The following is a 14,606-nucleotide window of genomic DNA, read 5'->3' as shown; positions in this document are numbered from 1 at the left end:
ATTGGATAAATTGCAGCTGTGGGATCCCGACTACTAGAGATGGAGCACAATCATCATCATCCTCACAAGCACTCATGGAACTGTAACTTGAACCAGCTTGACAGGGGAAGAAAAAGACAAAATATAAATGAGTTTTATCTCATTTAAAGTCATTGCTCTGACCACAGCCATTCTGCCTTCGAGTTCTCTGGAACCTCTCTAATTGGTCTGGGGCAGCAATGAGAAAACACAAACTCATTCCTTTCGGAGGTCCGAACAACATGTTCCCCTATTCTCACACTGACAGCGCTGGCTCCTGCTATGCCACTTGCTTTTATTGTTTACATTTTTAAGTCAATTTATCATGGCCCATCAAGTGGGTAATGGCTGCCCTGAACACACAAGCCCCTTTCACGTCTCCCTCAGACAGCTCCACAAAGGAAACATTCATCCAAGACTGGACCATGAATAACCCCTCATTGAAAATAGCTGCTCGCTAAACAAGCCAAGGAGAGAGACAATGAGCCCTTTCAGAGCAATCACGGCTGAGGTGGGCACAAAGGAAACGCCAGTTGGACACATTTACAGTGTAGTATAACCCCCCCCCCCCCCCAAACGCAACCCAAATGATAATTGAAAAGATAATTCAAATATTAAAGTTCAGGAGGTCCCAGCTGAGAGTTCCACTTGGACATCTGCTCTTTGCATCTCTGCCGTAACGCAATCGCTCAACACATACAGTAGTCTGAAACGCTAGACAGGAGTCCGAGGCTACAGAAAAGCCTTATGTTCCACGACACGTCAAGTTCAACAACCACCACCACACTTTCAGAAGTGACTGGTGACAAGTGCACTTCCACACGTACTGCAGGGTGTTACTTTCCTGGCTCCAGGACATGAGCTACTGCATGTTACCAATTTAAGATTAAGGCTGAGCCTATTACAATCGGATTATTTTTATTTTGGGGAAGCTTTCCCTCTCACCAGCAGTAACCCCTACAGCTGTGTATGCTTCTTCCAGAGGATGCTGAAGTTAAAGGAGGAGTCATTAGTCAGACTGAAAGAAGATCCGTAACTCAGGATTCATCCAAGTACAGAATGCAGATGCTTATAATTAACCTTCATACTCTTCCCACAAGCATAGCCTCGGTACAGATGACAGGGCTCAATCCCAGAGTGGAATTACTTGAATTCCAGAAATTAAGGGGCACACAGATCCAGAAAAGGCTTTATTAGGAATGTTTAAGGTACAGTGTTGAATAGTCTTGACTCGCACTGTATTTTAAACAGAGTTCAGGACCCAGGTAAGCCAGAACGCAGGCTTTTCAGCTACCAAATTCAAGTAGCTACGTGTTATATACAGGTTTAGCACCGGCTTGCTGGATTGCAAGACCCTGCCACAGTGAGTTAAGCCAGACTGACTTGCAGAGGGCATTTTTCCGTGTTACCAGAGAGGCTTTGCACATCAACCCCAGTTCCCAAGGTACCACAGAGCAGGTCTGCAGCCTCGTTCCCCTCTCCTCATGCACTGGGGGCATACTGCATGGCTAGCCGGTCAAAGTCATTCTCCTTCAAATCAGAAACAAAAATAAAATGAACAAATCTTGAACTTTACTGATAATTTAATAAAACCTGCATTAGCTGAAGAGACTACCACTATCACAGCTCACTAAGGCAAAAGGAATTCTAAGCAGCAAGATCACCTGTATCAGTTCCTAATTTTTTTCAATTTGTTCCATTTTCCCTTCGCTATTATCTTTATCCTTCTTTCCCCCCTCCCCAAATTCTCTCTTCCAGAAGGATGTTTCCTCTATTTAAGCATAATGTTTGATGGTGATAAACTTCTGACTCGAATTAAGAACCCGTATCTCAGAGCTATTCTTTCAAGATGTTACCAGGTTGGGGTACATCACTCCTTTGCTTAACACCCGGCTTGTGTTTCCCAACATCTCTCACAAGGGCTAGAAAATTTCCTGGGAAGTAATGTGACAGAAAAAGAACATGGACCTGCCCCCTCAGAACTGCAGTCATGTTTACTGGTAAAGAATCCACTCGCCCCATCAGACACTGGTATGAGGCATAATAAATTCAAATTTGTATTAGAAAGTAATTAGTACCTTTGCCTGATACTCCTTTATGAACGGATGATTTTTATGCGCATCCTTCAACTGTGACAAATAGCGATTTGTAACCTGATGGGATGAGAGAGATAAATTTAAACATTGAGATAATATGAGAAGCTGAGAGTTTAAAATATCACACTTCAACGTATTTGTTTACAGTGAGCAAAGACCTGATTTTCTCAGTGTCCTGAATGTTAGCAGCCCCAGGTAAAACCAGTAAGACCCGTGCATACTCTGCACTGCAAAATTTGACCTTAAATAGCGGTTTCAAGAAAACAATCAGTGAGAACTGATCTCAGAACTCAAGAGATTCCTTTTTCTGCCCAGGCCTTGCTCTCAAGTGTATACCATTGTCTACAACATCTGTATTTCCACAGTTTATTGAACACTGAAGATGCGAGCTCCCCACACCCCAGAACTATTCTATTTTGTTAATGCCAAACCTGACGAGAACACATAAAATGGCGTAAACCCAAGCGAAGTTACCACATGCACTAGGAACACACAACCTGCCGTCAGCGGCAGGAACAGGTTGATCATACCTGCTTGCTGAGTACAATAAAACAAGCCTCACCTCTGGCGGTTTGCCCAAGTGCTGTGACAGGACAACAAAGTTAATCAGGGTCTCAGGATGGCCACTGTCCTGAAAACAAGAACAATCACCTGATCTATCTGACTTACCTCTACCGTGACTAAGTGTAACAACCGGCACAGCTCTGCAAGAACAAGTTCTGCCAAACTTATAGCTCACTTGACTGGAAAAGGCAAAGGAGAAGGAAAGGTAGGTATGAACAGCGACCACCTTTAGCGATATATATCAATATATTGGTATTTTCATGAAGTTTAACAGCGAAAGTCCTTGCTGTTTTTACTCTATATCCCCCTGAGAGCAAATCCGCCTGGCAAAAACAGAAAGTACCTTGTCCAATGCCTCTTGAAGTACTCCCTCTGCATCGTCCCACTTGCCCTGAGCCATATAGCAGGCTGCTTGTCCGTTAAGTAGGAGGAGGGTGGAGGAGCATTTGTCTGCCATCTCTTGGAAGATGTAGTAGGCATCTTGTAACTTCTCACCACCCTGCAAAGGGAGGAGACAAACACCCACAGTTTCATTACGTGTTGCTAAGAAGCCTGTACGTTCTTGCCATGTTGAAGGACTAGGCACAAAGTTCATTTCTAGAGTTATAAAGCACAGGTATGAAATGCGCAAGAACCAGTGTTAACAGCTGTTGGCATTCATGTGATCTCCTGTACCGCAACAGATCGCTGTCAGACCATAGATGAAAGAAATGCAAAAATATTAAGTACCACTTAAATGATCAAAAGATCCAGGCTTCCATTCAAGAAGAAAAAAAAACACTTCAAAAGAACCACTTCAGATGTTTGCCATAATAAAGGATTATGAAATGAGATTTTTATAATTACACGCCTGGCTGTAATTTATAATTACAAGGCTGGCCTGGCTTTGGACCTGACTTTTCAGAAATTTCCAGCTTCAGAAACGTTCTACATGCAGTGGCTTCCACCAGTCGGAGGTGGGATCCCTTGCAGAAACTAAGATCTTAAGGAAAATCTAGCAGCACACTATTGTAAGGCAAGGGCTATATATGAGAGATTTCATAACAAAACCAAGTGAACACTAAAAAAAAGAAGTCTTAATAGTACAACAGGTTATTGCATGCATAACCTTGGACTTCACTGAATTTTAGGAGACTACTTATTTTCAATTGCCTGATTATCTGGACTGCCAAACAGTGTACGTTTTTGTCCAATTCACAAACATGCTTAAAGACAGTCTGCTCTAAGCACAGAATTACATTTTTTTCTTGGAGTTTAATTGCAAGGTCTGGATGCTAGTAACACTGCAGCTTTCCATTTTATATTTTAATGTTTTGTGAATCATTTAAGCATGGTTTAGCTCTTCCCTGTGTGAGCTGAAGGCTAAGGAGCACAGATGAAAGACTGACAATCAAAACAGCCAGTTAGTTTGTGAAGCCAGCTACCAATATTTTCTGTGTACTTGAAGGAAGGGGGGAAAAAACCCCAAAACCAACAAAACCCCTGCATGCTTTTCTGAAAGCATGATGTGAAAAGAGCCATCAGGAACAAGATGTGGAGCGGTGATTCTCATATGTTGTAGGCCAGGGATCCCCATTTAAGATACTCACTATGGCCAGGTTCACCCAGGCAGTTGCCAGCTGAGTAAGAGTCGCATCCTCATCTTGCTCCTGCATTTTCTTAAGTTCCTTGCTGCAGAACCAAAAGTGGGAGTCACACAACAGAAAGGACAAGGCAACTTCTTTTGAGACAGAAACAAAACATTGTAGTTTCTTCTCTCAAGCTCTTCCATCGCTATAGCACAGCAGCCATAGCAAGATGGTAACGTGGCACGAACACCTCTTAATATTTTACTGAAACAATCTGTGAAAGACCTTCCTGTTTTACTTCCCTATGGGAAGTTAGAAACCCAGGACTAGAGATTCAGACTAAATTCTGCTGAAGTTAAGATTAAACCTAGAGCTCCGTCTCTTCCTTTAGCTGTATCCAGCTCTATTATCTCCACAGCTTTTGCAACTTGAAGAACAAAAATGTTCTGCAGCGCACCCATACCTACACACGAGTTGTTCTGCCCACTGCAGGTGTTGAAATGCTGCACCCTGGGGGAGGCTGGGTGATGAAAATTCCGCTATCAAGGCCCACCCCACAAGAGCACACCATTAAGAAGCAAAGGCACACAAACCTACCGAGCCAGATCGAGCCTGTCAAGCTTCAGAAGAATCTGTATCATCATGGCCATGCTGCAATGAACAAGAGCAAAGTGATTTTCACAGCTGCAGGCTTTACTGCTCCCTGTGCCTTGTCTGGAAGCCTGCTGCTGAGCAGACGGGGGCACTGCCAGCACCCAGGGACAAGCTTCCCTGCCGTTGGGAACCGACAGAGCAGGCGGCTCTCAGAGCAGGACCCAGAACGGGGAAGCTTGCTTCTAGCTCCCAAGTGCTCCCTCGCTGTATTGACATAACGCTCACCTCAGCAATTCTGAGCACACATGAATCAATAAATCAGGTTCTTCGGTTTCACAAGGGAGCAATAGACTCGATATTGTAGGACGAGCACCAAATCACTTACTACTAAGAAGGCAAACCTCAAAGTAGTTTCTCAATGGTTTCAAGGCTTTTTAGAGATAAGCCGGACCTCAGCCACTTCTATGGCACCTCTCCCTAGACAAGAGAGAGGCTTTGCTAGCACACACCTGCGCGATGCCAGGGCGAGTTACACTTACCATTCCAAGCTCTCCCCTTGATGGAGAGTACGCAAAGCTGCATCGGGATTTTTGTCGTGGAAATAGATGGAAGCAGCCATCAGCAAGAAAGTAGTATTAGCTATATCAACACTTTTTGCCATTTTCTTGTCCAAATCGGCAACGATTCCATCCCTGTGAAGACCAATGGTGAGAATTTGGAAGTGTTTCGTTACTAAGCCAGACGAAAAGATCCTGCCCCCACTCAATTCCGCTTTTTTGAGATTCACTGGAAAACCACAGAAAATCATGATAAAGATCATGATTCTACATGAAACTTTCCACATGGAAATATCTTCCCTGTTAGACAGGGCTTGAATTCCAACTTATTATCAGACTTACCTTTGACTCTCATTTGAAAGATATTCTGCAAACATCCTCACTGCTTGGAGCTCAGGACTAGCACTGGCTTTAATTTCATCCAGGACAACACCGTATTTTCTCTATTGAAGGCAACGAAGAAAAATCTGTGACTTACTAATTTTTCGGGACACAGGAAACGATTGCTTACTTTCTAAAACCTCAGCGAGAACGACAACAACAACAACCAGGAATGGCAAATTTCTACTTTACGTCTCACATCACACTCTACAAACACAGCCAAATTTCATAACCTCCCCAAGAGGACTATTTGCCCATACACCATTTTAAAGATGATAAAGACCTCAAAAAGGTCTCATCAGGTCACCCTGATCTTACATATAACATGTTGCAGTCGCAATGGCATTTCTGTCAGGGAACGCAACACATTCCAGTGCTGAAAGAGGAATTATTACCAAACTGCGTAACGCTGCATTCACAGGACTCCGATTCACAACCTCCTCCGCTCCAGCCCCGCAGTCAGATTATGCTGCTACAAACGCAGCACTCGCAACCTCACCTGGGCGATGTAGGCTCGGAATAAGAAAACATCCCTCTCCACTTCCTTCTCCGGACTAGACAGCTGGAGGTATGACAGAAAACAAGAACCTCTCTCAGGGAACCGTACAGCCATAACCGAACCCCGCAACAACGTAACTCCACACAGGAGGAACGATACCCACCCACACACACGCACATTCTCGGGGCCCACGGGAGCCCCCCCTTCCACCCCGGAGTCCCGCTGCTACAGCAGGGAGGGGAGAAAGCACCCAAAACAGCCTGGGACGAGGCGGGCAGGGACGAAGGGCACTCGGGGAGCCCCCGGCTCACTCCTTGAGACACCGGGGCGGCCGAGGGGAGGCAGGTCCCAGGGAGACACCGATCCGCGGGCCAAAGCTCAGCCTGCTCGCTCCCCCCCCCAACCTTGACCCGCTGCGCCTCGTTGATGGCGGCCTGGTAGGCCCCGATGTAGAAGCTGTTCTTCACGTCGAAGAGCTCGTCGGCGTCGCCGCCCTGACCGGCAGAGCCCGCACCCGCCCCGGACGCCATCTTCCCCCCGCCTCAGACACGTCTCCGGAAGCAGCCGAGCCCCAGCGACTGCCGGGAGCCGCGGTCTCCATGGAAACCTCCCTCACCAGCCAATAGACACGCAAGGAGGCGTAAACGTCACCACTGCGCCGGAAGCTGCTACCGAGCAAAGCAGGCTGGGAGAGGGTCAGCAAGAGACAGCCAATGAGGAGGGCGGGTGGGCGGACGCGCCCGCCCGCCCGGTGACGCGAGGCCGGAAGCGGCGGGTGCAGACCGGGACGGCCATGGCGGAGTTCCGGGCGCTGGGCCTGGCGCCGTGGCTGGCGGAGCAGGCGCGGCAGGTGGGGTTGAACCGACCCACGCCCGTGCAGGCCGCTTGCATCCCGCCCGTGTTGCAAGGTAAGCGCTCCCGGTCCCCCGGTGTCCGCTTCCGCCGCCGTTAACGGCCGACTCAGGATCCCGGTCTTTTCTGTCTCCCTCGCAGGTCGCGATTGCCTGGGCTGCGCCAAGACGGGCAGCGGGGAAAACGGCGGCCTTCGTGCTGCCCGTGTTGCAGGTGCTCTCCGAGGATCCCTACGGTATTTTCTGCTTGGTGCTGACGCCCACCAGGTACGGAGCGGCTCCGGGAGGGCCCGTAACCGGGACAGTCGGTCCCCACGGCGGAGACCGGTCCCGCTTCAAGCTTTCTTTTCCCCGGCAGGGAGCTGGCGTACCAGATCGCCGAGCAATTCCGCGTCCTGGGGAAGCCCCTCGGCCTGAAGGACTGTGTGGTGGTGGGCGGCCTGGGTGAGTGCCGCTACCCGGTGGGGGGCCGGAGCCTCCGCCATCCCCGTCCGGCTCTGGTAGGGTCGGGCTGGGAAAAAGCAGAGCATCCGGGGAGGTTCTCTTCCCACAGGGTTTGTTTTCTTCATGCTGAGGAGGTGTTATCCAGTGTCCAAGGCAGCCGGAGGCCGGTGGGAATGAGGAGAGTGAGGTTTTCCAGCATTAAGGACGAAACGATTTTAGGATCTGCATTCAGTTAGCCGTAACTGGGCTCTGCGGTTCTTGTTGCAGACATGGTGGCACAGGCACTGGAGCTCTCCCGGAAACCCCACGTTGTCATCGCTACTCCCGGCAGGCTGGCAGATCACCTCCGCAGTTCCAACACTTTCAGCCTGAAAAAGCTAAAGTTCTTGGTAAGGCAGTTTTCCAAGGGTTTGTTTTTTTTTTTTATGCTTCTAAGATTTTTTTAGCTCTGTAGGTCTGCATGCAGATGAACTCATTTATTTTCAGCTGTGCCTAGGTTTTGGACGAAGCTGACCGGTTGTTGGAGCAGGGCTGTGCTGACTTCACCGCGGACCTGGAGGTGATTCTGGAGGCTGTTCCGGCACGCAGACAAACATTGCTGTTCAGCGCCACGCTGACCGATACGCTGAACGAGCTGAAGGGCCTGGCCGCGAACAGACCATTCTTCTGGGAGGCTGTGTCCGAGTAAGTCCTCATCCACTCTACCGAGTAGATGAAGAATCCCATTTCCTCTCTGTTATCTTGTCTCCTATGTTTCATCTCCCTTGTGTTCCGTTTTCACTTACCAAACCGGTACTTCTTGGTGCTTTGCCTTCCCCTCCCAACAGGGTGCGGACAGTGGATGAATTGGACCAGCGCTACTTGCTTGTACCCGAAGCAGTCAAGGACGCATACCTTGTCCATTTAATCCAGACCTTCCAGGACGAGCACGAAGACTGGTCTATTATTATCTTTACTAAAACCTGCAAGTGAGTGCATTGTTCCTCATGATTGCTCTTAATGTAGACTTGCCTTTATGTTTCTAGTTCAGATTCCAGATTCGCACTGTATTGGGTGTTAGGCTGGGACGGTATTTGCTTCCTTAGTCTATTCTGAAATTTGGTGGAGAAACACCTTTCCCTTTGAGCAATCTGGGGCTGAAGGGCCACCCAGAAAAGTAGTATGCCAGAAGGTCAAGCTGCTTTAACTCCCTGCATCTTCCTTTCCTCATGCTGATGGATACTGGAAAAGGGACAGGGAAAATAGCACTGTCTGCTCCCCTGGGCTGTTCCCTTCCTTTGGGTGGTTCAAGTGACTGGGATTGAGCCACGGAGCTGGTGACATTCCCCCGAGTGCAAGTGGGAACTCCGTCACTCTCTGGGGTGGGTGGATGTGCAGTGGGTGTCCTGTTCCCTACTGTCAGAGTGCTTCAGTAACGAACCGTGTTGTGGTAATTGTAGTGGGAGGGCTTCTCGAAGAAGCCCAGCTCTGTCCTGATCCATCAGCTTTACATTTCCCTGTTACATTCTGATTTTTTGTTTGTTTGTTTGTTTTTTTTCCCTTCAAGGGACTGCCAGGTCTTGAACATGATGCTTAGGAAATACAACTTTCCTTCTATAGCTCTGCATTCCATGATGAAGCAGGTGAGTGATGGACAGATCTGGGAGATGGATGCTTCCAGCTCCATCCCTGAGCCAGACGTCTGTCCAAGTCCTACAGCTCCTGTGGATCACAACATCCCTCATACAGACTTTTCTCTTCACAGCGGCAACGATTTGCAGCTTTAGCAAAGTTCAAGTCCAGCATCTTTAAGATTCTTATTGCCACTGATGTCGCTGCCAGGTGAGGGAAAAACGTGGTCTCTGTTGCCAAAACTCTTAAGCCTGCTTTTTAAGCACCAGAACCACTGTGGAGATGAGGCTGGGTTTAGCAAGAGGAGAGCTTTCAATTGCCCCCACTTGGGTAGGAGAGGGTTGTTCACTTCCGTTGTAGAACACCTCTGAGCTGTGTTTTGGAGCCCACTTGTGTGTGATGTAGCTCTGATCCTGGCTTGTTTTGCTGCAGCGGGTGTGTGTTCTAGCAACAGAATGATTTCTCTGAGGATTAGTGTGTTCTCTGGGTCTAGGAGGGAATGGCAGGCTACAAGGATACATTGCATTTTGTGACTGTTGGAGAGTTGCGTGAGGAGAGGGTTTGTCCTAGAATCAGCTCGAACCAATAAAGACTATATTCATGAGAATATCTTTTGGAGAAAGCAGAGGACAGGAACTTAAACTGCATATATTAAAAGTGTTTCTCAACTTCTGTTGTCTTTCCCTGCATTCCAGAGGTTTGGACATTCCTACAGTACAAGTTGTCATCAATCACAACACTCCCGGCCTGCCAAAAATCTACATTCACCGGGTTGGCCGGACAGCCCGTGCAGGTGAGCAGGGAAAACCGCGTGCCATTTGCTGGCTAAAACTGGAATCCCAGTGCTGGGGCTGAGCCCTGAATGGGTGCAAGGAGGCTGCACAGCAGCTGCAGTGCAGTCTTTTCAGTCAGCGCCAGACCTGCTCAGATCACTGGCTCAGCATCCTGCCTTAAGATTGCAGCGATCGCCCACCCTGACTTGGGTCTGATCTGCCAATAGTTAACTGAATTTTCAGAGCAAATAAAGACCCCTCTGAGCACCCTGTCACCGTACTGTGCGAGGCTCACTCATGGGGATGGATGGAATTTGGCATGGGTTAGGCTTCACCTCCCTCTGCTTGTCAAGATTCATATATCACTGTGTTTTCATCATCCAGGTCGGAAAGGAATAGCTATTACACTGGTGACGCAGTATGACATCCATCTCGTACATGCTATTGAGGAGGAAATCAGTAAGTAGAGCACCATTAATGCTACTAAAATGTGGGATCATATGCGTTCCTTTGTGTTTATGGTACCTGTAGCCCTGATTTCATCAGTGCAGGATGTATGATCCAGAACATCAGCATAAAAATGGTTTCTCTTCCCTGTGTGGCTAAGGCTTGGAAAAGAGCAGGAGCACTTGAACCTCCATCAGCTTTGATTCTGCTCTTCAGTGTGCCAGGCATGAACATATTTGTCTCCCTGCTCTTTCTAGTGGAGGAGAAAGTGTGTTGAACTTTCTCTGTAACCTTTTTATTAAAGCAGCCAGCTTCTTTCTTACTACTGTGTATGCTGATGTGGACAAAAAGAACAGGTTGCTTTGCATAGGTTCAGACTTCCTATTTTTTTAGGAAGTAGACCTAAGAAATGCAACATCTTGTGCTATGGGGAATTGTAGGCAGAGGGGAGGATTTAATCCTCTGTTGTAGGCTGAAGGATTCAGAGTGATCACAGTGTATGACAACAATTCCACTGATAATCAGTGGAACTATATTGGGTTTTCCCCTGGATTGTGTAACCAACCATGGTCTGTAAATGTTTCGCCCTGATTTAGAACTGAAGCTGCAGGAGTTCTCTGTGGAGGAGCGGTTTGTGCTTGACATCCTCACCCAAGTGAATGTCACCAGAAGGGAATGTGAAATAGTAAGTGTGCAAACCTGAAGCCCCTTTGTTCAGAGGACTGGAGACCTTGGGCAGCTGGGTGTAACCAGGAGATTCATTGCAGTCCGAACGTGCAGCTCTGGATATGCAGCTTTGGTCTTGAGCGCATAAATCAAAATATTTGTTCCTTTTTCTAGTGGAAGCACTTGGATGTGTGTGCATGGAGGGTTGTTTTAGTTATCTTCCCTAGGTTTGCTCTATTATTGCACATTTTTGCAGCATTTTTATGCTGCTGAGTATTGAGGCTGGTACTTTGGGGGGAAGGTCTGCAGGCTCCCAAATGTGTGTACAGTGATGAGGTTCTGCTGACGCTTTAGAGCTGTCCTGCTTTTCTCTGTGTCAGACTCGGTGCTTGGTTACTGATTGCCCTTTTTGCTTTGACAGGAACTGGAGGGAATGGATTTTGATGAGAAGAAAGAAATAAATAAGCGGAAACAAATGATCCTTGAAGGAAAGGTGAGAGTTGCTGCTAGATAAACTACTTTGATCGGTAGCTGGTATAATGCCATCGATGTGGAAAAAGAATGACAGTTCTTCCCTCACTGCTGTGGTGTGTCTGCCTCGTTATCCTTTGGGGTGGTGAAGTTTTACCTTAAAAGGTGACTGATACTAAAAAGTGCATTGGAGTAGTGTGTCTGACTTTTGTAGCCTACTCGGTCACAGGCTAGAAAGCAGCGTGGGCATCTAGGAAAGGCAAAGGGGCTGGCACTGTCCCTAGGCATGTCACTAGTGTCCTGGCATTTGCCATTGCAGGATCCAGATCTGGAGGCAAAAAGGAAGGCAGAGCTAGCCAAGATCAAGAAGAAAAACAAGCAATGCCGTGAGAAGGTCCAGCAGACACTGCAGAAGAAAAAGCAACTGCAGCTGAAGAGGAAACTGCAGAAGAAGATGGAGCGGCGGAACAAACTGCATGCTAAGGAAGAGAAATAACATTCTTTGGCCTGACTTGCTTGGCTCGGACTGCCCTGACGTTGCTGCTGCTTTGGGAATACTGGGATCTAACGTGTTTTAATGTGGACACTTCTGACCTGAAATGAGTGTCGGAGAGTATGGGGAAGGTGGGTGAGGGGGAGAAGGGACACTTTGATAAACGGTCTCCGTTATTTTTCCTTCCTACTCAATGCTGCTGGCTTGGGCCATTCCTGGCAGGCTGGATCAGTCTCTTGGAAGAATGTCTTCTGAGAGTATGTTTCCTTCCTCCAGCAAAGACAAGGCCAGACCTGAATTCTTGGTGACGTGAAGGGAAATAAAGATCCTCTGTCTCTCTTCCCCCTTCATTCAGTCATTGCTCTTTCCCTTTCAAGGGCTGGTGCTTGCCACTCACACTTGTTTATATCAACAGATTCTCCCCTGAGCCAGAGTCTAAAAATACTGTGACAAAATGAGCTTAGTCCCTGTCTGTGCCATAGCCCAGAGCTTTCTGAGAGGAAAATTCCCGGATCACGTGGGGAGGTTGTATTGTGTGGCTGGTCCTGGGGTCTTCTTGGGATAATTCTGCTTTATAGATTTCAGTGATACTCTTGCCTGCGATTGTCTGCCTTGGCTCAGACTCCAGCCCTGGGCTGCTATCTGCAGGGATAGCAGAATCATGGTTTGGAGACCAGGGCTGCTGGGGACTGTGTTTTCCCAGATGATCGCTCAGTTTAAAGACCGATTCTGGCACAGAGGAAGGGCCCCAGGAGCAGGATAGCCTTGTTTCTTGTACCATCCAAGAGTAACCAGAGTGGTTTATATCTGGGTCTGCTCTGTAGGTTTTTGGGCCTCCCTGTGTAGATTTGCATCACATATGTTTGGAACAGGAGGTTGGTTAGGCTGGAGGGGGCTAAGCTCTCCTAAGAAACAGTTGTGTTTCCCCATGGAGGCAGAACTTAAAATCCCAGAGTAGCTCAGGCCAGAGTTTAGCCAGCTCTGTTCTGATGTCAGGTTTGATCCTCCGTGCCTTCTTTAATGTTCAGAACTTTCTATGACTTCAGACCAAAGATCTGTTCTTTCTGTCCTCTGGCTTACAAAAATAGTTTCTATGGTCAGTGCCCAAATAAATATTTATTGCAACAAGTGACTGGATGTTTGACCTTCTCCAACATGTGGGGGAGTTGTGGGATCTTAGGGGTGGGGAGCAGTACTTGGGTGGGCAAACAGCTTGGAGATAAAATCAGTTTTATTTCAAGAGATGAGCTGGATAAGGATTGAGCTTCTTGTGGGTGTTTTATCCCTCAGTCCCTTCATGCAACCCGAGCCCAGTGCTTTTCCTGGGAGCGTGCAGTCCCTGGGGTGCCTTTGCCTGACTCAAGCACGGTCTGTGCACCCTGAGGTCTTGCAGAGGAAAGCTGGTGTTTCCCTCGGGGAAACTCGCAGCCATGGACAGCAGGGCCTCCTGGTGCCTTCAGGCCATGCAGGAGCGCAGTGCTGACATGGGCTTGGGAGGTGTGGGTCCATCTGGCTGCCTGGTGGCAGGCAAGATGGGTGTGATACCATCTGGGGTTTCGGAGATGTCAGAATGTGTTCCTTACTTAGTCCTCTTGGGTGCCCTCCAGGAAGGAAAAAGCGCTCAACAGCCTGCCTTGTAGCACAGCTCACTGTCACCGGTGGCAGCTGCTGCAGCGGCAGCAAATAGGTTTGTATCAGACTGATGCTTTATGAATACTAAATGCTTCTATAGCCTTGTGGAGCAAGCCTGTTAGCTGTAGATTAAAAAGACATCCTCTCTCGGACAGGCTGCTCCTGCCTTCCTGGGGAGGGTGTTGATATGGCCTTTAAGTGTCAGTTGTTCCCCTCCCTCTCACAGACATTGCTTAACCTGCTGTCTGAAGTCTCTTTGCTTCAGCCTGGTGGGGGTTTCTCTGTTTGTCTCCTTCCACAGGTGACGTGGGGTTTGATCAAGGCTCTTGTCTTGAAGCTTTGTTCAAAATTCCTTTTAATACGTCCCTTGTCTTTCTTGAGCAGCCTTCTCTGTGAGGGTAGGACACGTGCTGGAAATAAGAGCTCTCTGTAGTGCTGACTAGATGTTCTTACTTCAGATAATCGGTTTTGGGAGTGGCTGAGTAGAAAAAGAGGTTGCTGTGCTAGTTGGGATGTAGAAAGATGCCTTAAATTCCCAGATTAGGAATTTACATCTTGCCCAGGGTGAAAGGACATTGGGTGACATTTCTGTATGCGCCGTCAGTACTGCCCCCCAAGTAGGATATTCCATTCTGGGCTTTCTAAGCATTGTCATAAACCTTTGGGATCCCCTAGAAATATAAGGACTTCCTTCTCATCACAGCCTAGACTGTGTTTTGGCTGTGAAATCACTCTCCTCTGTGCGTGGCTCTGCCTGCCAGTCCCCCAAGCAGGAGCTTGCACACTTCCCTGTCTGTGCTGTGCAAGAACTGGCCCCAGCACACCCATCGCCTATCGCCCGGTGCCTTCTGCAGGCTCTGCTCTCCCCTCCTTCAGCCCAAGTTCCCCAGTTCTGGGGGGGTTTCCCTGGCTGGGTTGCCATGGAAACTCTTCTCAATTCA

At 48.1% G+C, this 14,606-nt stretch overlaps 2 protein-coding genes across 3 annotated transcripts; one reads left to right on the top strand and one right to left on the bottom strand.

Moving 5' to 3' along the window:
- Positions 1 to 1,195: 1,195 nt before the first annotated feature.
- Positions 1,196 to 6,879, bottom strand: COPE (COPI coat complex subunit epsilon). Of its 2 annotated transcripts, none has more exons than XM_052802667.1 (10): positions 6,682 to 6,879; positions 6,278 to 6,340; positions 5,740 to 5,840; positions 5,380 to 5,532; positions 4,844 to 4,897; positions 4,268 to 4,349; positions 3,022 to 3,177; positions 2,677 to 2,745; positions 2,097 to 2,171; positions 1,196 to 1,548 (listed from the first exon to the last, which is right to left on the bottom strand). In XM_052802667.1, the coding sequence occupies exons 1-10, from the start codon at positions 6,805 to 6,807 to the stop codon at positions 1,501 to 1,503; spliced, it is 927 nt and encodes a 308-aa protein (XP_052658627.1). In that variant the 5' UTR covers positions 6,808 to 6,879; the 3' UTR covers positions 1,196 to 1,500. The 2 variants fall into 2 exon arrangements, with proteins under 2 accessions (XP_052658627.1, XP_052658628.1); XM_052802668.1 differs by having other exon boundaries at positions 5,380 to 5,626; positions 6,682 to 6,871.
- Positions 6,880 to 7,036: 157 nt separating this feature from the next.
- DDX49 (DEAD-box helicase 49) lies at positions 7,037 to 13,161 on the top strand. Its single transcript, XM_052800944.1, is given in 14 exon segments — positions 7,037 to 7,185; positions 7,271 to 7,305; positions 7,307 to 7,395; positions 7,487 to 7,572; positions 7,840 to 7,961; positions 8,069 to 8,256; positions 8,400 to 8,540; positions 9,119 to 9,194; positions 9,317 to 9,393; positions 9,879 to 9,976; positions 10,341 to 10,415; positions 11,000 to 11,088; positions 11,491 to 11,562; positions 11,860 to 13,161. Coding segments are annotated over 14 exon segments (1,440 nt in total). The 5' UTR covers positions 7,037 to 7,070; the 3' UTR covers positions 12,037 to 13,161.
- The last annotated feature ends 1,445 nt before the right edge of the window (positions 13,162 to 14,606 follow it).

This window comes from Harpia harpyja, chromosome 11, assembly GCF_026419915.1.
Source record: "Harpia harpyja isolate bHarHar1 chromosome 11, bHarHar1 primary haplotype, whole genome shotgun sequence".
NCBI lineage: Eukaryota > Metazoa > Chordata > Aves > Accipitriformes > Accipitridae > Harpia > Harpia harpyja.
Note: the sequence above shows the minus strand (reverse complement) of the source record. Positions and strands in the feature narration are given on the sequence as shown.

What these genes read in the sequence shown, in the direction of transcription:
- COPE (XM_052802667.1), bottom strand. Translation starts at nt 6,807, where the DNA reads ATGGCGTCCGGGGCGGGTGCGGGCTCTGCCGGTCAGGGCGGCGACGCC. An exon ending in CTTTCAAATGAGAGTCAAAG is followed by an intron (nt 5,533 to 5,739) that starts GTAAGTCTGATA and finishes TGGTCTTCACAG; the next exon opens with GGATGGAATCGTTGCCGATT. An exon ending in TAAAGGAGTATCAGGCAAAG is followed by an intron (nt 1,549 to 2,096) that starts GTACTAATTACT and finishes TCTGATTTGAAG; the next exon opens with GAGAATGACTTTGACCGGCT.